At 40.4% G+C, this 27,700-nt stretch overlaps 1 protein-coding gene across 1 annotated transcript in view; it reads left to right on the top strand.

Annotated features, from left to right (window-relative positions):
* The window catches only part of IMPG1 (interphotoreceptor matrix proteoglycan 1), a 101,386-nt gene that overhangs the window by 2,398 nt on the left and 71,288 nt on the right, over positions 1-27,700 (top strand). The window contains 3 exon segments of the mRNA XM_032485438.1: positions 20,700-20,933; positions 26,277-26,443; positions 26,714-26,742. Coding sequence (XP_032341329.1) covers positions 20,700-20,933; positions 26,277-26,443; positions 26,714-26,742 — 430 coding nt within the window.

Here is a 27,700-nt window from a genome sequence, read left to right as displayed (position 1 = left end):
CAGTGCTTTATTCTCTTACCTTTCCATTTCACATAAATAATTTCACCTAGTTGCTTGTGACATTCTGATGTGTGAGAGAAAGTTGAAGAGAGACATTCCACCCTTAGCAAGCCCTAAAATGGAAATGGTGTTTATCAGAGCGTGGGTTTTTTGCATTGCGTTTGGTTATACTAAGTGAAACCTTTAACTAAGTTATTATTAGTTCACAAAGGTAGGGTGACTATTTTAGTAGCTGTGAAATGTCAGGAAATTTGCATTTGAAGACTTCCCAGTTCTCGCTGATCCTTTACTACTGGGATATGCTCTCATTTCATAAAATTACCCAGGCAGGTAATTTCCCTCATTGCGGCTCCGTGAACAGAGAACGTGGCTTCATTTGTATACCTGAGATAGCTCCCAATGACAGTCACACTAATTTTGCAGATCTTTTTTTTTTTTCATCTCTGCTATGGTCTCAGAACAGCGTAATTGAAAAGCTCCAAGGCAGACTTTTTTGTTCCATTATATCTGAGAAAAGATGTCCTTAAAATCGAAGACTTGTAAACTTTGTGTCCAACTGAACAAATTGTGGCAGTGCACTTATTAGATTATATACCTTGAAAAGAAAAAGCAGTTGCTGCCTTGGGACCCTTCCATGCTTATTTTGCTGATCCCACTAAAGGACTATTACATGTGTGAGCTAATTAGGATGCACTGACATGACATTTTGCTTTCTTGGCCATTTCTGTCAATCATGAGCGTGCAGCCACCTTAAATATCAACTTTATTTACACGCCAACCCTCTCTGAAAATTCAGATCTTGTGTACGTTTGGTGCCTCAGTCATGTTCACAGATGTTATGCTGTTACAAAATAATCCATATGAGGCGACAGAGTTTGTTTTTCACAGTAATCTCTAGGTTTATATTATGATTCAGGTGGAAATGGCCATGATAAAAGTCCTGACCCCATCACTGTACTGTGAAGTTCCAAGCTTGAGGGCACCTGAGGTCTCCATCCACGCTACCTGTCCTTGCTTCAGGGCAGGAAAGGCACTTGTGCAGCTGTGGGGAGGGAACTGGTTACACCACCCCTTGGAAGACCGAAGCAGCTGGTTGAAAGGAAGGAGAGCTTCTGATCTCAATGTGAATTTTCAATCTTCCAAAGTGGACAGTTTTCAGCAACCACTGGGTCTGAGTTCACTGTCTGAGAGTGAGAGACAGTGTCACTGCGATTTTAGCCTCACAAATCAAGAGCGCCAAGTCAGATAGAACCATTTTAATAAGGGAGGAGGGGTGTGCTTTTTGCTCTGGGTCCGAGGCAACCTGCCTGCTGAAGCTCATCCTACAATGAGTTGATATGGCTGACTGGCAGAGCCACGGTAATGAGAATGCACATATGGAAATGCTAGTGTCAGATCTGAGCTGCAGCATGGATCGCTCTAACCATTTACTGAGAATGTACTCCCGTGGCTGCACCTCTCTTCTGGCCACAGTGCGTGTGAGCAGAATATGAAAGAGTTACAGAGCAGTGATGAAAACTTCTAAGCTTGTGGCTGTATTCAGTAGATAATAAATATTCTCCCAGTGAGGTTCAGTCACTCCTAAGGAAACAGTGTCTTTCGGTGTGCCTTGTAAAGTCATCATAATTCATTCCAGTTTGGTTTTCTCCATTCAGCCACCTTTAGTCCCCGCTAATTTCATAATTGCCCCTACAGCAGAAGGGTTAAAGGAAACTAAACCAAAAGAAATTTTCTAGAGAAAAGTCAGTACCTCAAAATTAATGACTATTTCTGCTTCAGAGATCCTTTAACTTCATACAGAAAATAACATATTTAGGGCTAATTTGTCTTTCTTAAGGCTCCTGCTGCGTTTATGAACAAACACAAGTTACATTTAATTAAGCCCAACTCTGAAACCCAAGGGCACTATTTCCAAACAACCATTCAGACCTGATCCAAATGCTTTGCAGATAGCAATCATATTAACAATCCTTTAGCGTAATGTTGTATTTTTCTTATAAAAGCTCAAACAAGTTTTAATTAATCTTATTTCTTAAGATTTCACTGGTTGGTTGACAATGTGCTCATTCCTGGTCAGGAACCTAAGGCAGAGAATATTAAATAATGTTCCTAAATATCATTTGAGGTGGGAAGGTTAGAACCAGAACTGGGATTTGAGCTGTACCCAGTCCTATCTTACATCTACTTAGTCTGTTGATCAGTTGAATAATATTATGGGTGCAATTATTATGGTTTTTACTATTAATTCAAAAGCCCCCTTTCCTCTGCTAACAGCACCAGATGATTGCCAGTTCCGGGTCATCTCTAAGGTCTCTGTGTGTGACTGAGCTCAGGATAGCTGGCCACATCCTTCAGCTCTACCCTAACAATGGAAGAACCAAGTTTAGAGTCTATTACTCAAGAAGAAAGAAGTGTGACATTATGAACTCTTCAGAGAAGTAGAGTTGTTCATTCCTGGTGCGATTTTTAGGTGGCTTATATAAGGTCGTGTCATGTATCTAAAGGCAGTACCCAGCCTACTGGGTGTGATTAGAGACGGAGGGAATGCCTCTTCTGAACCAAAATTACCTCTCTATCAGAACGCTGATATTTCACCTCTAGGTCTGCAGGGTTTTCAAGCTCGAGATGTGCAGCTCTGAAACACCCCTTTTTAGTCATTGCTCCTTCTGCTATGGAATGTGATTTTCACTCTCATGAGAACACCCGAGCCCCTCAGCCCTTCCCAGTTTCTCCGGCTCTGCAGCCCATCCAGGCCTCCGGGTTCTACGCATTGATCCAAGGTCCTGAGCCTCTCTCAGTGGTCTTATTAGCACAATAAAAACCTCGGTCCCTGATCTTCTGCCCCACATGCTTGGTTAAACCCACTTTGAGAAACTTCAGCTTCACTTCTCCACTCTCATTTCTGAGCTACCGAGTGTCATTAGAGAGGGCCAAACAAACGGGGTGCTTTTATGAAACAAGTTCATGCACGGAAACCTTCATCGGACCCTCCACACTATTGCACACTCATACTCATCTCTGATTCCCTCACCTGGTCCCCCACTGCTTTCCAAAGAGCCCCTTTCTCCTCAAACCTCAGCCTGATTCTCCCTCATTCACAAAAGAGGACAGTTAAGTGCCAAAGCTTTCATTCAGTCCAGCACACAGCTGCATAGAAGAGTTCCCTCACTTACTAGCTACGTGACCTGGGAAGACTGCTGGGTCTCATACATCTCTCCATCTTATGGTTTCTCACCTATAAAATGGGAATAATAATAGTAGTGTCTGCCTCTTGGGGCTTTGATGAGAAGAGGTGAAAGAATGTTTAGGAAGCGCTCAGTGAGATATCTACTACAAAAATGCTCGATAAACACCAGCTCCTAAGATGACAACGATGACCATCACCACGACCATCACCACCTCCCCCTCCATACTGAGAACAGCAAGGTCATTTGATTCCATTTGACATTTCTTCTTTCCACCTCAAAGCTTCTCTGCATCTATCCCAATGCTTTTCGTTCTCTCTTGTTTCAGAAAGAACAAAAATATGTCCTATCTTTGCTAGTGTTGTAACACTGGGGCTCCAGCATTAAAGGTTCTGATTTAATTTGTCTGGAGCGGGATCCAAGTTGTTAAGGAGGTTAAAAGTAAAATCATCTCTACCCACAATAAGCAATTAAGGGATACACAAAACAAGTAGATGTAAAATATGGTATCAGAAACAATCATCGTGAGGGGAGGAGAATACAAATGCAGAGTTTTTAAAATGGAGAGGTCAGCAACTCAAAACACTCTATGCAAAAAACTTATGGTACCTAAAACCAAAAATCTGTAACAGATAGACACATGAAAAGAAAAAGGAATCCAAACCCAACACTAAAGATAGTCATCAAATCATAAGAGAAGAGAACAAAGGAAGAAAGGGGGGAAAAAAAGACTTACAAAAACAAATCCAAAATAATTTTAAAAATGGTAATAAGAACAAGCTGGAAAGATTGTTAAAGTTCTCCAGGTGACCCTTCCCGGCTGCCAGGCTTGAGAAGCATGATTTATTGCCCTTCTGGAAAGATATGATAAGTGGGTCATTATATTATGAGCCACTAGAGGATTTGTTTTATTCTCCTTTTTCTTCTTAGTAAATGTTATATTATAAATATACTTCCAGTTTGGAAGGGGCGGTCTCTTTGTTTAATAAGGTTGATAGGATGATTTGTATAATCATTCCCTTCATAATGTTTCTTTTTTTAACTCTCCTACATAAACATCCCTTTGCATATTCAAGCATAAAGAGGTTAAAGGAATATTCTGAAAAAGCTGCAGAGTGTTCTAATACACACTGTTAAAAACCAGCTAGGTGCTTCCTGAGGGCAGGAACCAGATCCATCTCGTTCTCTGTAACACCAGCACCCCCTTGCTGGCATAAACCACTCTGCTTCCTGCATTGTGTCTCACTGCACACTGTCACCTTCTATCTCTAAAGTCAGGGATCTCAGTGTCATCTAAGACATCTGTCTTCCTCTTCTTCATATCTAATGTGTCATCAAATCCTGTCAAGCATGTGCTGATAAACATCTAGCAACTATCTTTTTGAGGGGTAGAAATCCATATTCAAAGTGTTTGCTGTGGGGAGGGTATAGTTCAAGCGGTAGAGCGCATGCTTAGCATGCACGAGGTCCGGGGTTCAATCCCCAGTACCGCCTCCAAATATAAATAAACGAATAAACCTAATTACCTCCCCCTCATAAAATAAGCAAAAAAAAAAAAAGTGTTTGCCAGTATCAATAGTGTAAATAAAGACTCCTGAGATGGCCAATTTCAAACTACCAATGCAGTATCTTCTAAAGGGGACGTGAACAACTGGCTGTCAGGACCCCAATCCAGTGTGAGCCTGGTCCAGCATATCTGCACATCATCAGCTTGAGTGAGCAGATGCTTCTTTAACCCAGCTTTACCCTTCATCCTCATTGTATGGGACCATGTGTAACAGTCTCCTCTGACTTCTCCATTTCCTAAACCCATGAGAACTAGTCAGTGGGTGGCAAATCCTGTCCATGCTAGCTTAGAAATATTCCTGTATTTCTCTAGATTTAACTAGCCTTGCTATCCTTTGTACACCACCTTCCTCTGCTGGACAAAAAAAAAAAAAAAAAAAAAAAAGATAAGGAAAGAACAGAACTTCCAAAGTCTCCCTGATGCCTTCAAAATAAAATCCAATCATTTCATCTGAGGGTCCTTACGATCTGCCTGCATCTTCCTTCCAGCCTTACCTGCAGCAACTGCATGAGTCCCCGCCATGGCAGGTCTCACTGCTTCTGCAGATCTCCTTACTTAATAAATACACATCAAGAATGTACAAAGCATATCTGTGGTATCTAGAGAATAATAATAAAATGCTCACATCCCAAATTAAATAATAAAACATGAATAGTATCTTAGAAGACCCCTGTCTGTCCTGCCAGGATCTCTTCCCCTTTCATGTCCTGAATCTTGAGTTCATCACGTCATTGTTTGCCACTGGTGTTTCCATCTATAGATGTGTTCTCTAAATAACATATTTCTTGGTTTTGTCTGTTTATAGCATTTCTATAAATAACATCATTCGATATGTGTTCTCTGATGACTTAGTTCTTTGGCTCAACGTTGTGTTTTTAAGAGTCAGCCACGTTGTTGCGTATGGCAGACCCTGAGGCAAAAGTTTCCCTGCTCCTCTTCATTGGCAGGTGCATTGTCAGGGACCCAGGAGGAATAGAAAATGAGGAGTGAGACAGTGAAAGAGACAGAAACAACAAAAAGATGCTTTACGAAACTGGCCACCACTTGGTATCAAGGGCAACCAATTGACTGATGTCAAGGAACTGTCTTCAGAGACTACAGGATCTCCAGACTGTCCACGAGGTTGGGAGCCTGGGGGGTAACTGGACAAAGTTCATAAGCTATCCCCTCAAAAGTTCACCTCAAAGGACATTAACTTCCCTACACTTCCAGTGCGCAGTCCCTGGACAGCGGGAGGGTCTCTGTGCTTCTCGCACCTCAGCAGCCACAAAAGATTCTGGGGCAGGAGCAAACAGACACCAGGGCACAGCCATGAAGCAGGGAGCGGTGTCTCCTGTACTGGGTCAGAGGCTGTGAAGAGTCAGTCTGAGAGGTGAAGCTAAGAGGGCCTGACATGATGCATGAGAGGCCTCTGAGACATACTGAGGAACAGACACACCTCCGTGCTTGCGTTCTCCTGTTGATGGGTTTTTGCATTGCATACAACCCTGGACAGGCGTCCCCAGCGAGCCCCCTGGTGCTCATAGCAGGCAGGACTCTCTCCAGTCTCTAGGACTTTCTCCCTCTACTGAGTTGGAGAGAAATGGTCGTATCATGAAGAATGCATGTTTTCAGTTTGACCAGGTGACACCAATCTCTCTCCCCAAGTGTTCATGTCATTTTGAGTGAGAATCCTTTTTATTCCAAATCCCCATCCATGCTCGTATTGCCTGACATTTTATTTTTTTAGTCTGCATGGGGGTGAAATAGTATCCCATTGGGGTTTTAATTTGCATTTCTCTGATTACTAATGAACCATCTTTTCATATAATTTGGGTCTTTTGTGCTTTCTTTTCTAGAAAATGCTTGAACAAGAATTTTGCCCCTTTTTTTCGTTGGGATGTATGTCTTTTCTTATTGATTTAGAGCATTCTTTGAAAGTTGTGGATGCCAATCCTTTTGCAGTTATATTACCTTTCAAATACCTTCTCCCAATTTGTACCTTTATTTTCTTACTCTCTTAATGGTAGCCTTTGATGGACACACATTCTTAATTTGAATGTAGTTGAGTTATCAGCTTTTAACTTCATGGTTTGTGGGGCATTTGTTACTTTAAAAATTCTTCCCATCTTAAAGTTACAAAAATATTCTCCTATGTTGTCTGATAAACGTAGTATAGTTTCATTTTTCATATTTAATCCACTAGAATTTATTTTGTGTGTATAGCAGGAAAATAAAAAATATGGATAATCAATTGTCTTAGCACCATTCAGTAAATAGTTTCTCCTTTTCTCTCTGCCCTGTGATATCTCTTCCGTCATGAACATGGGTTTGTTCATTTCACTATCCCTGAGCCCTTACCACATTGCTTTAATTATTACAAGTTTATTATAATCTTGAAATCTTGTAAATCTTGTTTCCTTGACTTTGTTCTCTTTCTACAGGAGTGTCTACTACTCTTGTCCCTCCACTCTTCCATCATACGTTCTAAAATTAACTCACCAAGTTCCACAAAAATACCTTATTGAGGCTGGATCGGAATTGTGTTGAATCCATAGACCAATTTGGGGGGAATTGATACCTTTATAATGTTAAGTCTTTTTACCCGAGAACATGGACTATCTCTCCTTTTATTAGTACCTTACAATAAAGTTGTGTAATTATTTTTAAAGGGCTTGCACATGGTGGACCTATCCCTAGCTTCTTAATATTAATTGTGACCATGTAAACGGCATTCTCATTCCATTTTCTATGTAGGAAAGAAATTGGTTTTTTGTCCTGTACCTTTGCTGAATGAGCTTAATTCTGAAAATTCACTAGCAATTCTTTGGAGTTTTCTGCTTAAAAATTATATCATTTATGAATTTTTTTAAAATTTGAGTTCTTCCTTTTCAGGCTTTGTATCTTTTCTCTTTTTATATTTCCTTACTGCCCTTCATAGGCCGTCCAATGTAGTGTTAAAGTAAACTGGTGATCGCCTGCATCCCTTCCTTGTTACTGATCTTAGAGGGAATGTTTTCACAGCCCAGCGTTAAGTACGATGTTTGTTTTAGACTTCATTCTGTTTTTGAAAATTCCCTGTATCAAGTTTTTTTTAAAAAGTCCTTTCCATTCCTAAGAGTTTTTTTTTTTAATTGAAGTATAGTCAGTTTACAATGTTGTGTCAATTTCTGGTGTACAGCATAATGCTTCAGTCATACATATACATACATATATTCCTTTTCATGTTCTTTTTCATTATAGGCTACTATGAGATATTGAATATGGTCCCCTGTGCTCTACAGCATAAACTTGTTGTTTATCTATTTTATATATAGTAGTCAGTATCTGCAAATCTCTAACTCTCAGTTTATCCCTTCCCTCTCCCTTCTCTCCAGTAACCATAAGCTTGTTTTCTATCTCTGTGAGTCTGTTTCTGTTTTGTGTCATTTTTCACAAATATCCTCATTTGTATCTTTTTTTTTTTTAAGATTCCACATATAAGTGATATCATATGGTATTTTTCTTTCTCTTTCTGGCTTACTTCACTTAGAATGACAATCTCCCGGTCCATCCATGTTGCTGCAAATGGCATTATTTTATTCTTTTTTATGCAGAGTAGTATTCCATTGTATAAATATACCACAGCCTTTTTATCCAGTCATTTGTCGATGGACATTTAGGTTGTTTCCATATCTTGGCTATTGTAAATAGTGTTTCTATGAACACTGGGGTGCATGTATCTTTTTGAATTAAAGTTCCCTCTGAATATATGCCCAGGAGTGGAACTGTTAGATCATATGGTAAGTCTATTTTTAGTATCTTTTGAGGAATCTCCATACTGTTTTCCATAATGGCTGCACCAAACTACATTCCCATCAACAGTTGTAAGAGGGTTCTCTTGTCTTCATATCTTCTCCAGCATTTATCATTTGTGGACTTTTTAATGATGGCCATTCTGAATGATGTAAGAATAAATATAGAAATGTATTGTGTACTTCTTCTATATCTACTGAGATTGCCAAGTGGTTCTTCTCCTTTGATTCATTAATGTGAAAAATTACCTTAATCAGTTTTTAAATATTAAGCCAGCCCTCCATTCCTGAGATAAATTCAACTTGGTCATGACCGTTATTCACACATTACTGGATTCCATTTGCTAATATTTTATTTCAAATTGTTATGTTTAATTCTTAAGCAAGATTAAACCATGATTTTTTTCTCATACTTTCCTTGTCAAGTTTGTAAGAGTTTAAATGAAAATAAAGTTATTTTTTCCTTAAATGTTTGATAGAACTCTCCAGTGAAGCTAAAAAGTTATGTTTATGGAAGGATATTTGACTATTGACTCAATTTTTTTTAAGTTATAATACTCATTAGATTTCCTGCCTCTTCATATATTCATTTTGGTAGGCTGTATATTTCTAGAACTTATCCATTTCACATAAAATTTCAAATTTATTGACAAAACATTATTCATATCCTCTTGCTAAGTTTTTCATGTCTTTAGAAAACATAAGGATGTCCTTATTTTCAATCCTGGTAGTAATTAACTGTCTTCTCTTTCTTTTTTTTTTTAACATTTTTTTATTGATTTATAATCATTTTACAATGTTGTGTCAAAGCCACTATGGAAAACAGTATGGAGATTCATCAAAACACTAGGAATAGACTTACCATATGACCCAGGAATCCCACTCCTGGGCTTGTATCCAGAAGGAACGCTACTTTAGGATGTCTTCTCTTTCTAACTTGATCAATGTTGTTTTTTGGTTTTGGTATTAGTATTTTCAAAAGGAAAAAGTTTTGGCTTTTATATTTCTTTTTCTTCTCTTTTATGTTATTATCCTCTTTTTTATACTTTATTAATCTCTACTCTTACTTTTTTCTTGTATTTCCTTTGAATTTATTTTGTTTTCTTTTGTTAACCTCTTGAGATAGATGCTTAGCTTATTAATAGCTTTTTTCTTTTTCTAAAATAGTCATTTTAATGAAGTAAGTTTACTTTTCAAGTACTGATTTAGCTATACCCCAGAAGTTTTATTGTGTACTATTCTTACCATTTGATAAAGATATTTTAATACCCAGCATAATTTCTTTATTGACTTATGGGTTATTTATAAGTATTTTTGCTTTAATTTCCAAACATAAGGGGATTTTCCAGTTGTTTTTTAAAACTGATGTTCAGCTTACTTCCCTGTTGATCTGAGAACATAATGTACATGCATTATAGTCCAATTTGTACTCAATATTTTTGTATCTTCTCCCTGTGCTTGAAAAGAAGATATATTTTATATATAACATAAATATAGACTTTTATTTTATAATGTCACATATGTCCATTAGCTCAAGTTTAATTATGTTTCAATCCTCTGTATCTTTATAGATTTTTATCTGCTAGCTCTATCAATTACCAAGAAAGAGCTCTTAAAATCCACCTGCTATTATTGTAGATTTTACATTTTTATGGTTCTGTCAACTTTTGCTTCATATATTTTGAGGTTATATTATTAAGTACATAAAATTATAACTTGTTACATTTCTCTAATGACTTATAAACTTGTATCATTTATGTGACTGTCTTCGTCTTTGTAATGTAACTGTCTTCATCTCTGTAGTGCTTTCTGCCAAATAAGGGACTTTATCCACTGGTGTGCTGGAAGTGGCCCACACTAACTACAGGAGCCAATTGCTCACATCTCTTCCCAGCTTGGTGTTCAGCAATAGCACATCAGTGGCTTGAAAACAGCCATGGGGTAGTTTTAATACATGAAAATTGGCTATAACTCAGACCTTCTCATCCACCCCCAAGAGCTGTTTATTGAACATTTACCAGCATACTTCTGACTTCATCTATTAATGTAGGATATCAACTTTTCTTTGGTTAGTGTTTGCATAATATAACTTTTTTCCATCCTTTTAAATTTTAACTTCTCTGTATCTTTTCCTTAAATGTGTCCATTAAAACAGTACATTGTGTTAATGCAACCTGACAATCATTGTCTTTTAATAGAAATATTTTGTCCACTTATATTTAATGTGTCCCAAATATTGCATGAGGCATACTTATACTAGAAAAAAAAATTACATACTTTTTTTTATCAGAAATTCAAGTTTGGCTGAGTGTTCTATATTTTATTCGCAAAATCAGACAATCCTATTCCTATCCTATTCCTAGTCCTAAATCTCAAAATAAAATGGTACTAGATCATAGTAACAGCTAACAATGTGCCAGGCCTTCTGCAAAACTCTCGGCATCTATTTTCTCATTTAATTCTTCAAAACAAAGCAAAGCTATATAACAAGCAAACATGAACCCAAAACTATGGCATTGGAATTATTGTTATATCCTTTGTAGGTTAGAAATCTAAAGCATATAGAGATTATTTGCCCAAGTTCAGGAAGAGGTTAAGAAAGGCAGCACTGTCTTACTGTAACTTCAGCCCCACAGGTACGCAATATGAAGTTCATCTTTCTTCTCTGCAAGAACTGTGATAAGTCCTTATGCATAAGAAAGGCACAGCTTCCTAGCTGTTTAACCTGTTTACTCTGTTCCAATTCTGCTCCCTGTGAGTAGCTAAAATATCATTCTTTTGTGGCAGTATGTGCATCAATGTTATGCAATTCTCTTTATACACAATTCTCTTTACTCAGAACTCCCAGCATATTCCAAGATCAGGTTTACATGAGTGCACTAAAGTTAAAGAGTAGTTGTTTCACGGTTTGTAATATTAGAATCACGGGCAGCAGAAGATTCAGAAAACAAAGATGCTGGGCTAAATTAGAGCTGATTCTGTTACGAGTACTTCAGACATGGTAAGAATCTAACAAGATAAAAGTGCTCCAAACATGTAGCACCCCTAGGAATCACGGGGAGAAAAATACCCCATGTTTCGGCAACCAGCACAGCTGGCATGTATCATTAATGTGTCCTGTAAGTAAATCTATATTCCTGTCCCCTGACATTTCCTCAGTGCACCCCTAGCTTCTCAAGTTAGCTTTCTCCTAAACTGGGGGGATTTTTTTTTTAGGCTCTCAGTGGGTCTCTGTGAATTCCTGCTACTTGTCCTCTCTACCTATTTCCAAGCAGATCATGGACGGAATCTGCCTCTAGTCTGTGAATGACCCAGTATTGCTCCAGCGTAACACTTCGGTTTCCATATCATTCAAGCCAGGCTGGAAAAATGCTCTGAAAATTGTCATGCCCCATGCCTTTGTGAGGTACAGTTATAATTCATCATCTACATAACTCAGATTTATTCACAAAATCCCATTCTTATTCATAAAGTGTGTATTTACTTAAACTCCACATCCTGAAACCTATGGAGATGGTGCCAAAAACGTATACATGATGGGTTAAAAGTTGGGAAGCAAGGGTGAGGGATATAACTGGTAGAGCACATGCTTAGCATGCATGAGGTCCTGGGTTCAATCCCCAGTACCTCCATTAAAGAAAAAAGTATATAAATATATATATATATATATATATATACACATACATATATATATATACATTTTAAAAATTGGAAGCAGTTTAGTTGAAGTTAAGTTAATGTAAGAAAGAGATGATTAGCAGTGGCTTGATGGGATTGGTCCAACTTGAATACAGAGAAGGTACCTGCCTCCCCAGGATGATTTGAGGGGGACTAAAAAGTCCAGCTTTGGGGGAAAGCACTGTTTCCTTTTTGTCAGCTCCAGAAAACAAGCCTTAGCTTGGCTGGCCAGCAATTTTAGCATAATTGTTCTCGCCTCAGTTTCACATCCTGTTCACTTCCACCTCCACAGCTAAACCGACTCCACTCACTATTCTCCAAAGAAATATACTTCACAGCTAATCATAGCTTATAGAAATATCCTACTCTTCTAACTTTCAAGGCCAGCTTATTTTGGAGGGACAATGGATCTTGCTGATTCTGCTTATGTATTCATGTGAAAATCACTAACAGTCCTCAAGTTTCAAGTTTCTGCTAAAATGCTCAAGTAAATTTTGCCCTCTGTGAAGAAGCTAAGTATTGATCCTGTGGTTCCTGCAAACCTCTGACACAATACTGCAGACCCTGAGGGCACGTGAGAGCCAAGGGCATTGCCATGGGTCTGGAGTCGCAGCAAGAGCAGTGCCTCTGGAACCAGCAGGCGGCTGTGAATGGGTCTCAGCCAAATGGCTGCCTCGTGAAGCGATTCCTTGCCTTAGATGGAGGCGGTGTGGTTGAGACCTTCAGGCCACCCAGTGACAAATGCTGCAGTCTGTTTCTCTCCTCTCTCAGGACACAGAGAGGCCAGTCTTGCTTGAGAACAGTCCCTGCCTTCTCAACACCCTCCCCATGAAGGGGGTGGGGAGAGAGCACACATTTCTGTTCTATGTACAGTTAAGGACACGATCCTGCTGGACTCCTACTTGTCCCCTCCATGTCACCTGCCGGCCATGAAGAGCTCAGGGCTCCACCTGCTCACCCCTGGACACAAAAGAGACCACCCCCATTCTCTTTTCTACTTCTCTCTTCAACATCAGTTCTCACCAACCTGCATATGCCCTCAGCAAAATTTCTCAGCATCTCACCTGAACACTAGCTTCTTCCTCTTTTTCTTTAAGTGCAGTGAGGTGAAAGTTGGACTCAATACATATATATATATAAAAATCTATAATAGAATAGAAAATAGAAGATGGCAAGGGGAGAGTATAGCTCAGTGGTAGAGCATATGTTTAGCATGCACGAGGTCCTGGGTTCAATCCCCAGTACCTCCAGTAAAAAAAATAATAATAAATAAATAATTTTTTTTAAAAAAGGAAACAGTACATGGCAACTTTATTTCTTGTAAAGGTTTTCCACGGGCCTTATCCTTTCCTTCTGACATAGCAAATGCAACAGCTAAACCTGATTTTCACAATAAGAAGAAAAATAATGCAACTGCTCTGATTCTTTGAGAGAAGACAGCATTGATTTTCATCCTCTGCAGGGAGCTGTGTTGCTGAACGATATGCCAGTGGTGGAGGTAAGGGAGGCTGTGATGGCATCCAAGTTTCAAAAACCTCAGAGAAGGCAGTGGTGTGGCAGCCATCCCCTCCATCACTGGTAATCAGTCTGTATGCTATCATGAGAGTTTATTCGCTTCGTATTTCCTCAAAGAAAATCACTGGAGTTTAACTTCTATGGTCCTCTTTTCTGTCATTTACTCCAACATGCTTGCTGCACTGGCTGGCATCAAGGAAGTCCGTTGGGAACTACACGTAGGAAGAGAGGTGGGGAAACAAGATGTAGAAGCTCTTGTGTTCTCCACTTGATTATGCAGAAGACAGTGTGCTTAAAATCCATGCAATTTTCTGGAACAGCATTAAACAAGGTGCTCGGTATATCCGCATAATTTCTGAAGCAGGTTCAGGCATGTTGAGCAGGATGTGTATTTAGTTGCCCTTGCTCTTCAGAGAAAAAAATTCAGGTGGGTAATTGAGCATTTCTACTAAAGTACGGGGCGGACTGGGATGTAACAGATCACAAACAAGCTGAGCATAAAGCCTGCAACTGCTCACTCTTTTGGGGGGAAGGTCCAGAAAGCATATGCAAGGTTAAATTATTATTTTTAAAACCTTCCAGTCATTGATTTGGTCCTGAACTGTTATCCACTTTCTCTCTATGGAGTTCCGTTCTTCAAATGGAGATTTTTGCTCTGTAGGACTTCCAGTAACTGTCGTCTCCACTTCCTGTTCATTCATTCATTAGGGCACTGCAGCCTTTTCTCTTAGGAAAACATAGTGGTTCACTAAGTGCTTATGCCAGCGGCCGTTTCTCTCATAATGGTGCTGCCGTGAAAGCCCCATTCTTCTTTTCCTGTTGTCTGTTATCGTCACTGTATGTGTACAGTAATCCTAGATTGTAAGCCTGCAGGGTTAGATGGCTAGAAATTATTTCTCTTAGAAGACAGTGTCTGGTGAAGAGTGGTCCAGACAGGTTGATAAGGACGCACTTGAATACATACGGAAGAAAGGGACCAAATCACGGGCAAGGCTGAGCCCTGAAATGGAAATTTTGTAAGCAATCTATGACTGGAGGCCAACCTCAGTACAGGGAGGAAAAAAAAATAAACTTGTCAGTGATGTGACCAGAATGCCAGTCAACATCAAGGCCATGTGGCCACCAGCCTAGAACCTAGAGCAGAAAAGACACTTTTGACTGAAGAGCCAGCCTTCACATTAACTAGAAGACAGGTGTAGGCAATGCTCAGGCAATGCAATTTCAACACAATAAATGACTTCGGTCGAAAGCCCATTATTTCAGAGCTGCCTCTCCTGCCTCTCCTGCCCCTCCACCCTTGGCCGGATTTGACTTTTTCTTAGGATAATGTAGTGTTTGAATTCACTGTTTGAATCCAATGATTGTTTCATTCATCTCCCTTTCTATATACATTTGAACATTTCCAAACTTGTCATAGTTACCTTGGGTGACGGGATCTGGGTCAGCTCCAGACTGAGTGGTTAAAGAAAGTTAATTTAAACTGCAATTTATTTAATTTTAATTATTTTGTTTGTTTGTTCATTGTGGGGGGAGGGTGGTTAATTAGGTTTGTTTGTTTAGTTTGTTTAAACGGAGGTGCTGGGGATTGAACCCAGGACCTTGTGCACGCCAAGCACACACTCTACCACTGAGCTATAACCTCCCCTAAACTTCAGTTTACATCTGCAGGGTCGACCACCTTCCTCACCCGCTGAAAGCTGCCCTGCTGTGGACACACTGCCTTCCTTCCCACCAGCTATTTCCCATCTTTCAGGAGACACTCCCAGCTCCATGGGAGTGCATCCCACCATCGGCCCTTCCTCAAATGGTCTGTTTTGGTGCAAAATCACCGCCTTCCTCACCGCCACCCCATCAATTAATGTCAATACTCAACACATAAAATTCCAAAGAAGTAATTATTGGCGTTCGATTTTCCTACGGTCAGTTGTCAGGGTATTATATGTTGCATAGCGACACCTTCTGGTGAAGGGTCACAATAGCATGTTGAATGCACCAGGCTCTTCGAGCACACTGCAAACATCAAAATGGGAAGAAAAAAAAAAGAAGGAGAAGAAGGAAGGCAAAGAGAGGAGAGAATGAAGGAGGGAAATGCTGGGAGCTTTGCACGTGATATCAGAGGAATGCGTCCTCACTCATACAGGACCCTGCTTTGTTTTAAGAAAAGAGGTCAATTCAGATCTTTCAAAGGGTTTTGCTCTACGTGTAAATGGAAAAATGGGTCAATGACTAGAGGGAAAATGGTATCAAGAAAGAATCTTTTAAATAGAAGGGGAAAATAATAGTGTGTTTGTAGGCTGATTGGAACAGTCCAGTAGAAAGAGAGAAAGCAATTATGCAAGTGAATGAAAGGAGAGCATCTGGAAGAGCGTCCCTGACAGATGAAAGGGATGGAATCTAGTGCGTAAGTAAAGGAACTGGCCTTACACAGGCGCGCAGACCAGACACCAAATAGTCACAGAAGGAAAAGCGAGTGTCTGTGTGCAGACGCCGCCAGTGAGCAGAGGCAGTGCTGGAAATTTGAAAAGCTATCTTCTGGTTCCTCCAGCTCTCAGCAAAATGTGAAGCAAGGTTATCAGCTGAGAGCGAGCACAGGCAAGAAGTACAGGAAATCTGAGAAAAGATGTGTGTAGTTCTCCAAGAGAGAATTTCAATGGACCAGGGAAAAGCAGTGTGATATTGTTTAAAGATCCTAAATTTGTTTTTATTTAAGTACAGTCAGTTACAATGTGTCCATTTCTGGTGTACAGCACAATGTCCCAGTCATGCATATACATACATATATTCGTTTTCATATTCTTTTTCATTAAAGATTATTACAATATATTGAACATCATTCCCTGTGCTCTACAGAAGAAACTTTTTAAATCTATTTTTATGTATAGTGGCTAACAGTTGTAAATCTCAAACTCTCAGATTTATCCCTTCCCTCCCCCTTTCCCCAATAACCATAAGATTGTTTGCTATGTCTGCGAGTCTGTTTCTGTTTTGTAGCTGAGTTTATACTGTCCCTTTTTTCTTTTTTTTTTTTTTTTTTTTAAGATTCCACGTATAAGTGGTATTGTATGATGTTCTTCTTTCTCTTTCTGGCTTATTTCACTTAGACGATCTCTAGTTCCATCCATGTTGCTGCAAATGGCATTTTTTATGGCTGAGTAGTATTCCATTGTATAAATATACCATAACTTCTTTATCCAGTCAGAAAGATCCTAAATTTAAACTGAGCCTTGATGGTTGTTCTTCTACAGCCATGTTCAGTATGAGGATGCAGGTGAGGCGAAGGCCAAGAATTGGATTTCACCCTAGTTATGGTTGTGCCTGTCATGTACAATAATTAGGGAGCAAGAGAGTGGAGGGCTTGCCTTCCTAAAGAGCCAGGCAACATTAATAGTCTTTCCCATTGAGACTCATGTTTTTAATTGGCTCCATTTATTATTTGTTTATTTACTCTTGGATAAATTGAAAGATTCTGGGGACACTGACGTCACTAAGTTATTCTTTGTGTATAAGCCATCTCCTTTCTGTTCTTTTGGTTTTCATTCATGAAGGAAGTTTTTATTTGTCTTTTCACCTAGGATATTATCTTTAATAAGATGACTGTATCCAAAGCCTCAGACTTTAGACACTGCAGAGAGGAGGAGAAATTTTTAAGGGAGGTTGCAATAACGTAGGTGGGCAGGACTGTGATGCTATTTTTCATGGCCTAATGGTTTCTAAAACGAATCTAACTCATTGCATATATTATAAAAGACCCATGACTATATCCACAGAAATTTTTCATTAATTCACTTAATGAATTTATATTACATATCTATTGTGTACAAAACATTGTGCTAGGCAAGCACCGATGTGACTTGGGAAGAGGATAGGATTATAAAAGAGAGATACTTACAGTCTAAAAGTCTAGGTATTTGCAAATCCAAAGGTATTTGCAAATCCAAAGGTATTTGCAGCCTAAAGCAGGGAATTAGTATACTTATGACAAATGTTGTGCAAGGCAGGAGAAAGCAAGCACTACACACGAGTTCCATGACATTTATTCACCTAACTCACCTCTGTCTACCACACTGGGCCTGAAACATCCTAGGCATCTGATGGATACAGCAAATCAGTAAATGCAATAAAGATACAAGTGAGTTAGGATAACTCAGGGTAACCCAGGCCCCTGCCCTGTGACCACTCAGCTCAAGCCAAACAGCTTGGCAACTGGTATTTGTCCAAGCACATGGCATAGATCAGCCATACTTTAGGGAAAGGCTATTTTCAACATGTATGAGGGCAGGCGTGTTTAATTTGGTGGAAGCCAGCCTATGGGTAAAGTCACCACCTGAGAGGACTGAGTAAGGAGAATGAGTGGGTGGCAGAAGGCAGAACCAGGGCTATACTTCACCAGGCATTTCTTACCTTTAGCTTTCCTTTGGGTGTGACAATAACTTCCTTGTTGGTTAAGCCAGTTTGAGGTGGATTATCTTAACTCTTCAGCTGAAGGTTTCCTTACAGATTCACAAAACAGTGGTTCCCAAACATGTATGCATATTGGAATCACCTGGAGACCTTCAAAAGGTCCTGATGCCTATACAGATGGCCAACAGGCACATGAAAAAATGCTCAGTATAGCTAATTATAAGAGAAATGCACATCAGAACTACAGTGAGGTATCGCCTCGCACCAGTCAGAATGGCCATCTTTCTAAAGTCCACAAATGATAAATGCTGGAGAGGTTGTGGAGAACAGGGAACCCTCCTACACTGTTGGTGGGAATGTAATTTGGTGCAGCCACTATGGAAAACAGTATGGAGATTCCTTTAAAAACTAAAAAAAGTTACCATATGATCCAGCCATCCCACTCCTAGGCATATATTAGAGGAAACTCTAATTCAAATAGCTACATGCACCCCAGTGTTGATAGCAGCACTATTTACAATAGCCAAGACATGGAAGCAACCTAAATGTATCGACAAATAATTGTATAAAAAAGTTGTGAGGTGTGTGTGTGTGTGTGTGTGTGTGTGTGTGTGTGTGTGATGGAATACTACTCAGCCACAAAAAAGGATGAAATAATGCCATTTGCAACAACATGGATGGCCTTAGAGACTACCATACTAAGTGAAGTAAGTCGGATAGAGAAAGACAAATATCACATGATATCACTTATATGTGGAATCTAAAAAAAGGAGACAAATAAACTTATTTACAAAACAGAAACAGACTCACAGACATAGAAAACAAACTTATGGTTACCAAAGGGGAAAGGGGATGGGGAGGGACAAATTATGAGTTTCAAATTAGCAGATAAAAACTACTATATATAAAATAGATAAACAACAAGGTTCTATGGTATAGCGCAGGGAACTAAAATCAATAACTTGTAATAACCAATAATGAAGAAAAATATGTATGTGTATGTATAAGTATGACTGAAACACTATGCTCTACACCAGAAACTAACACAGCATTGTAAATCAGCTATACTTCAATTTAAAAAAAAAAAAAAAGAATTTCTAGATTAAATTGGTTTTGGGGAAAAAAAAAAAAAAAAGTTGCTGAAGCCCGTGTTGCAGAGATTATGATGTATTGCTCTGGTGTGTGCCTGGGTGAGCAAATGAATCTCTCAGCTCCTTCTTTTCTGGAGATTCCTAAGAAAGTATCACTGCCGAAGACCAGAATGGCCATCTTTCAAAAGTCCACAAACGATAAATTCTGAGCCTCCTCAAAGTGACAGCGAATAGGTGATCCCACCCAGACGCTGTCCACACACCCCCATCCCCCAAGGAAGGGGGAATTTTTATGCTTTGCAGCAGGATTTGAGTTGCTCTGCAGCCACCTACTTGGATTTCTGCTTGATCCCCTCGTCTGTACCACATTTCAGAAGACAGGGGTTTGGAGAGCCTTCTTTTTTAGTAAATGAGAACATAAATCTCTGTAAGCCACCTGCTTGTGGCCCCAAGGTGCCATAGAGAGTGGTCCCAAGGTGCCATAGTGAGTGGTCCCAACTGCTCATCAATAATTCCTTTCTTAAATGGTAGAATGGCTAACAGGAAAGAGACAGTGTGGGAGAGGAGGAATGGCGATCTGGCCACGCTGTTATCACGCTCTGACACCTCTAAGCCTCAGTGCCCCACTGGGTGGTAAACAAGAAAAAGAGTATTTTTCATCTATACAGTAGAGCTTTTGTGAGAGCGATTTGAGATAATGCATATGAAAAAAAATTCAAAATAAAAAAGTACTCAGTGAACATAAGTTATTTTTATAAGAGGTGCACAAAAAGTGAAGTCCAGATCTAACCCTAACAGACTCCACAGTGTCAGGAGGGTGAATGGCTCCGGGAGTTAAACCCTCTGGCAACCCCCTCTCTTTGACCTCCCCCTTCATCCCTCCGCTCACCACTCCACATAAAATATCAAGCTTGCTCTGTGAATAAAACTCAAAGGCATTCCTTGCCCCAAATCACTTTCCACCATATTGCCACCCCCAGAGTCCCACCCACATAGGAACCCCAGGGCTGCAGCTAATAGGCAGAAAGGTTGTTTTGCTGCATTTTTTTCCCATAGGTTTTTAGAAGCACTCCGCTTTGTCATCAAGAGTATACCTCTGGGTACCAGAATGCTCCATCACTCCCCACTTGAATTATAATGTCTATCAAAAGAGGCATCTCTCGGGAGGCTTGAGTGCTAAGTGGAGAGTGATTTTTAGAGAGATGTGTGGGAAATGATTTCAACATTTGGCAGTTCCTAAAGGCAAGATGATTCAAGAAGTTGGTTTAAAAAAAAAAAAAAAAACACACTTGATCAGCTCATTCTGCTATTCCCTGATTTCTGCAAATGCTTTGTCATTGGAATATCACATTTGGTAGTTGCACCAAAGTAGAACTTTCAGAAAGCAGAGGATTCTAACTTTTAGGGTTTTTTCCACCCATTTATCAAGTGTTTCACTTGTCACACACAAATATCTATATTCACCAGGAAATCAATCTTTCTTTTACAGATCTCTCCATTAAAATATACCGTTCTGAAACTAAAGACATAGACAATGCCCCGAGAATCAGAACAACCGAAAAGACGGCAAAAATGCACAAAATGTCAACCATGAGACGAATATTCGATTTGGCAAAGCATCGAACCAAAAGATCAGCATTTTTCCCAACTGGGATTAAAGTCTGTCCACAAGAATCCATGAAACAGATTTTAGCCAGTCTTCAAGCTTATTATAGATTGAGAGGTAAGGAAAGAGACAGCCTGTTCAGCCTTTTGTCCTTTGCATCCTTCCCTTTCATCCATCCTGAAGTTGTCTTCAGCCCAGAACTTCCAGATTCTCTCATTCAGTCATGAAGAGTTATAAAAATCAGCCAACCGATCTGAGAGTTATGGATAACACACATTCGGAGCTGTGGAAGAGATGCACTCTAAAATGTTTGAAAACCATGTCCTGTGTTACACAGAACCATCAGGGTGTTTAACAAGTCACCAGAAAGCCTTGGCCTTCAGGTTTAACCTCTTTTTTGCATCCTTGCCGAAGCCCAGTATTGAATTCTCCTGTTGCTATGAAGTAAGAAGCACAGGAGGACTGCCGTGTCAGGAATTAGAGCTGATTTATGACTTAAGATTTTACTTTTCCACATCACAATCCACATCCTCTCTCCTGTCTTTTGGGGGCGGGGGGTAATTATGTTTGTTTATTTATTTTTGTTTTATTTATTTTTGGATGGACGTACTGGGGATTGAGCCCAGGACCTCGTGCCTGCTAAGCATGCGCTCTACTACTGAGCTATACCCTCCCCAGCCCACTTGATAAATTTAAGTAGTTCATTGCCGGTCCAACAATAACGTCTGATGCTGGGAAACTCGGAGGCACATCTGAGTGCAGAAGAGGTGCAAATGAGCAGTGCTTACCAAGATATAATGCAGAGGGGTTAACGGATTTATGACACAATTACTGTGGTTTCCAGCAGAGTTACGGCGCAGTTTTTCACCCCAAGACAGCATTACAGGACTCTTAACAGCATTCCCAGAAATCACTGTGGAGTTCAGTCACACCACAGCCGTCAGTGGCTGTCCACTTCCCATGGATGAAAAAATTCCCATGGCTTCTTCTTTAAACAACAGGAAAGAATCTTTGGTAGCTGCTAATAAATTCCCCCAGGTAGCTCCAAAAAATGCAAAGTATCTTGTTTGGCTGAATCCTAAACTCAATTCACCTTACATGTGAAAGTTGAAGAGGTTTACTGATTTCTACCTCGATCACAATAGGTGTTCGCTTCCATTCCAAAAAGCACAGTCACCTGCTCTATTTCAAGCCTACTGACTCAAGCGAGCTGGTTCAGTTCTAGCCTGTGATGTGTGGCACGTGATGACAACTGAAAACCACTTCACCAAGCTCTTAAGCATTTCCATCTATAGATGTGCAGGGGTTGAATTAATCTGGGGAGCTCTTACTGGGTCTGGGAGGCAAAATTAACTAGCAGTATCAGAAACATCAAGCCCCAAGTTCCTCATATGTTTCATTTTATGGAAGTAAAGAGATACTTGCTTTCCGACAGAAGACACACCCACAGAGAAATCAGTCCTGGATCAGAGTCAGAAGGAAGACTCTAATCATAGAAAATTGAGTGAGCTATGTTAATATTTTAAGGTCCTACCCAGCACCTCTGCAGAGCAGTTCCTCAGTAAATGCTGCTTGATGGATACAGGAGGCAAAGAGGTCATTGGGAATGCAAAAAAAAAAAAAAAAAAAAAAGACAGCACTACGTGTAAAGTATTCATTTTGGGTGTGCCTACACATTGATCAGTTAATGACACTGGTCAATTTCATGTTATTTGTTAACAGATAGAAATAATAAATGTATAACATTACATGCATTACATTGTATATCAACAGAGCTATTGCTAACTATTTTCGTGTAACTTTTAATTCTTTATGACATCCGCAGATAGAATTCATCACAGGTATTTGTAGAATAGACTATTGCTGCAACCAAATTTTTAGCTCTGAATTTGATTCTTAGCTTTTTATTCTTAATTAGGTTTGCCTCTTTCGTTCTTGCTTCCCTGGGTGAAACAAACCACTGTTTTTCTTGCCACAGCAACGACAGCCCATTATCTTTACAGCTGCCACTGGTGATAGGAAATTTTATTCCTCATCAGTCTGGGTTTCTTAAGTTGAACAAATTGGTTCACAAAGAAGCTAGACGGAAGACACAGCTACAAAGCAGGGTTTCTTTGACAGAGTAACCTGCTTATTCTTCTCATAGCTGCCTTTACAAAATGATCCATTAACATCTTTCAAACTTAGGGGAGACAGCGCCCACATTCCTCAAATCAAATGGAATACTGGGCTATTTCTTTTCCCAATGCTTCAAGCAACACAAGCACGAAAGTTCTGAGTTCCTGTTAGCACGTTCGTCAGGAAGCATAGAGAGAGTCAAGGTTGTGTCTGGCAGTTCCCCAGGCAGAACCCTGAGCTCCCACCCAGACCAACTGCCTCCTTGGTGCCTGTGTCCTTTCGGAGTTCTTTGTGAGTCCTTCCGCGACTTCACCCCTCCCCATGTCTCTTCCTCTCCCTCTCCCTCCGTCTCTCCCCTCTCTTTCCAAAGGCGATCTTTCTTTCATGTTAACGTGTGACCTAGAGACAGTTCAAGATGCAGGGAGTCCTAGTTCTTGCTGCTCGAAGTGCTGTTCACAGGCCGGAGCACCACATCACCCGGGCACTTACTAGAAATGCAAATACTCAGACCCCACACCAGACTGACTTCATAATCCGCATCTTGTAAGATGTCCTGCTCCATTGCCTGCCACCCCTTCTCCCACCTCAGGGACACATAAGACCCTCATTCCCATTAAAATCTGATTTTCACAAAGGCTCTGAGAGAATGTTCTCCCTGAAACATGAAGGTCTGAAGCTGCTTGAAGAATTGTTCCTGGGGGACATGGTAGTTTACAGGGATCAGAAGGTTAGGGAGCAGGGTCTTTTCTTCAGACTATGTTGGAGGGGCAGGTTTTTTGGTGACTCCTCTGATGTCATTTTTCTGGCCTCCTGGAAGCTCAGCACAAAGCAGGAGGCACAGAATCCTTCTGTGATCCGGAGACAGGAGCACCAGCCCACGACCCACTGCAAGAGTCATCCATCCTTACGGAGAGAACATCAAATAAAAACCTTGAATGCTGAGGCATCAAAGGCTCTCAGGGCTGAGAGGAGCCTGAAAACCTCTGAAAAGTTGGATTTTTCTCACCTTTTGGTTTATTGTTCTGCACCATCCTTCTACAATTCACTGAGGAGGATTGCCACAAGGATTTTGGAGAAACCAGAGCCTTGGCTCCCCAGTCTTCTCACACTTGCTTGAAATCTGACCACAGAGCCTCAGCCTTTCTGCTGAATGTCTCACTCAGGGCTCTTTGAGGATGTAGGAAGAATCCCAGGGAACACAGAGCCCAAATGTGGAAAACTGGACGGCATTTTGCACCCACTCCTGGCTCTGTGGGCTCTGGTCATGCTGCTGCTAGTGAACGACCTGAGCTTCTGTTGGCCTGGAATTCTCTTTCCCTCTTAGAAAGCTAAGAGAAATCCAGACATGGACCAAGTGTGGAGTGAGGTAGGCAAGTCTCTGAACTGGTCCTCTCACACCATGTTCCTCCCCACGACCCCTTTTCTCTGCACGGCAGTCACAGGGTTTTCTATAGAAAGTCAGATGATGTCAGCTTCTGCTCCCTATTCTTCCAGAGGTAAAAATCAACAGATTATCATTGCTTACAACCAAAGTCATCTAATTTTTTTTCCTAACTTAATCCCTCAAATAATTTTTAGATTGTGTGCCCTCTTGCATGCTTTTCAGTTGACATCTAAAGTTTTTCATCATAAGCTTAAGTAACTGGAGAAGATGTAACTTTTGGTGAGTTGTAAATACTGATACTGAAAATAAATAGGAATTAGAGCATTCTTGTGTGTACAGTGGAATCTACCATGGACACTCAATACTTCCCATCAAATACTCTTTACAAATTCAGGAACAAACTCTTCCTGACAGCTGGTGATGTCACGGGGCCCCCTGTTCTCCACACACCCACATTTTCACCCCACTTCCCACTGCTGAGTCTTATTTTCATCTAATTTATGTCATACTGCAAGTCTGCTATGGGTTGCTCTAAAATACTTCTCAGGAACAAAAATATGTACATAAATTGAAATTTCATTTTTTTACCTATTTCCTATGACTGTAGGCTTTATGTGTACAAAGAAATTTCTTCTGGATTCAGTTGCATTTATAATTATTTTACTATATAATTGATGAAAGCATATAGATAAAGATTTGACAAAATTTTTTAATTTTTTGTTGACAGGTGGGTGTAAGATCAGATATCGATTTGGGGTTCTAACATTTATAAATCCAAAATTAGGGACAAGGCTTTGGAAAGGGACGAGTTTAAATGAAGGGCCTGTAGCTTAAGCTCCACCTGCTTCTGCCGCTGGATAGATGGGGTGGCTTTGGTTCTGTTCCTCTAGGAGCTCATGTGCCATGACTTATTATTTATGTTACGTATTGTTAAAATGAGACAGGATTTAATATTGATTTAATCCCTCTTCTTTTACTTAGTTTCACTTAAATGCTGAGAAAACGTGTTACATAAATTAGTAGATGGGAACAGATGGAGCTTTGTTATAGTAAGATGCTTATTCTTTAAGTCCCTGCAGCATTTCACGCTAGCAATCACATCCCGATCTGCCATCATTATTTTTAATGATCTATCAGCTGTTGACTCCATTAGGACTTCTTCTAATGTGTTGAAAGCAGAGAATCAGAAACTGCCCTACTTAACAAAAACTGTGTGTTACCCTCGACTAAGTTCACTCCCTTTCTTAACCTCCAGCACAATCATTTCAAATCTTCCCTTTGTGTGACAACTTAGGAGCACTGTGCCTCAGTGAGACCAGGGATGGATGGATGGGAGAAGAGTGATGGCCGAAGGGCAAGTGAGGAAGGGAAGCTGTGTCCTCAGGCTGACCAATTTTAGGAAAGCATCATAGGAAAGTTGAGACCTTGAATTTGATTGTCTTAAAGCTGTCCATGCACCTGTCTACCCCTTGGAAAGTCTGCAAATCCAGCCAGGTACCTGTGCCCGAGTTTGAAGACTACTAGTCTACCATCACAACACAGCCTGTGGGACCCCCACCATGTCTTCCTGTCTTCATCCTCTGTTACACTCAGCCTCCCTCCGGCCACAGTGACCTCCTTGCTCTCTCTCTGATGCTCCCAGCAGCCTCCAGCTTTGGGGACTTTTCCCAAACTGTTCAATGAGATCTTCCTTCACCATCCTATTATAAATAGTAGTCTTATACACAGACACATGCACACACATTCCTATCTCCTTCTTTTATTTTTCTCCACGGCACACATAAGGGCTCTATAAATATTTGCTAAATGAATTCATCTTTGTGGATGGTGAACTAGTGTATCGACATAAGCCAAGGCAGAGCATTCCATGTTTAAGCTTGTGCTTGGGTTGGGAGACACGAACTGCTAATCTTCTAAGGATGTGACCACTTACCCCTCTTCCGGGCGCTGCCTTGCAGTGTGCCAGGAAGCCGTGTGGGAGGCATATCGGATCTTTCTGGATCGCATCCCTGACACGGGGGAATACCAGGACTGGGTCAGCATCTGCCAGCAGGAGACCTTCTGCCTCTTTGACATCGGCCAAAATTTCAGCAACTCCCAGGAACACCGGGATCTTCTTCAGGAGGTGAGCTTAAAGACACGGTGTGTTTGGAACCCGGGCCAAAGGGCTCCCAGGCCTCCAGCCCTTGCTCCTTCTGAAATGGTTTCCCCAGCATAAGAGTTGGTTGAAGTAATGCTTAGAGAGATTGGATAAGGCCAACAGAAATCTTCTTTCTGCAAAATAGCACTGGAGAGGTAGTTTGAAGTGAAGTTAAAGGGAAACGGGGATGAAAATAGACTTTAGCTCTCCAGTTGGCATTATCTCTTGGTAAAATTACTTTTTATCTTTCTGCAGAGAATAAAACAGAGAAACTTCCTTGAGAGGTAAGTACCCAAAATAGAGTGTGGCGTGCTCTTGTCTTTTGAAAGATCACACGAGGGAGTGAGACTGAGCTATTGTGCTTCGTATTATTTCAGCCACTGAGACTGTTACCCCAAAGGAAAAGAAAAAAAGACCCCAGTTCTTGTCATGCCAGGAAGATAAGATTACAGACAGGAGACGGAGCGTTGTGTAGCGAAAGATTTTAAAGGATTTATTTCGGAAAAGAAAAGTACGTCTCCAAGAATGGGAGGCAGGTTGATCCAAGGGGGAAAAGCAGTGGTCCCTGCCCTTTCTCTTACACCTTCATTTAGAGGTGGTCTCCTGATTGATTGACGGCTCTTGCCCCTGGAGCGCTTAGTCATGATCGTCCCCTTTTGCGCATGTCCTTACCCGTGATGCACACAGACAAACCCATAGAGGGGCCTAAAACACAATGTTAATTGTATTACAACGAGCGCTGGGTCCTGTGTGGTCAAGTCCTTCTCGCTAACAAGCAGTTGCGGCTGTCGGGTTTTAATCTTTTTTTTTTTTTTTTTTTTTTTTTTTTTTTTTGGCTGGCACTCATTTAGAGGAAGTAAAGTCCCTTCTTTATGCTGGAGGCAGGCATAACACCATTTTCTGGACCATCGTCCCTCTCCTCCATCTATCTGCTTATTGCCTCCATTTATCTAACTACCAAACAAGACCCATGTAGGTTATTCTGACAGATAATCTATGCATATATTGTGCTGAAGATAAACTACATAAAAGAGAAAAACGGATAGACCGTATAGATTGAGATAGATGTTTGCACTATGTTTGCAGATAAAATGAATGTGTTACTATGTAATAAGTACCTAATGTGTTTTTTTAACTGATAAGCTATAGAGCAATTAAAATAGTTTAATTTTTAGAAGTTATGGAAACATGTTAGCTACCTCAGGAAAATATTGAATGCAGTCAGAGAGGAACCTGAATTTT

The sequence above is a fragment of the Camelus ferus genome, chromosome 8, assembly GCF_009834535.1.
Source record: "Camelus ferus isolate YT-003-E chromosome 8, BCGSAC_Cfer_1.0, whole genome shotgun sequence".
In the NCBI taxonomy this organism is placed as follows: Eukaryota; Metazoa; Chordata; class Mammalia; order Artiodactyla; family Camelidae; genus Camelus; species Camelus ferus.
The sequence above is the reverse complement of the archived record's forward strand: the minus strand, read 5'-3'. Positions and strand labels throughout refer to the sequence as shown.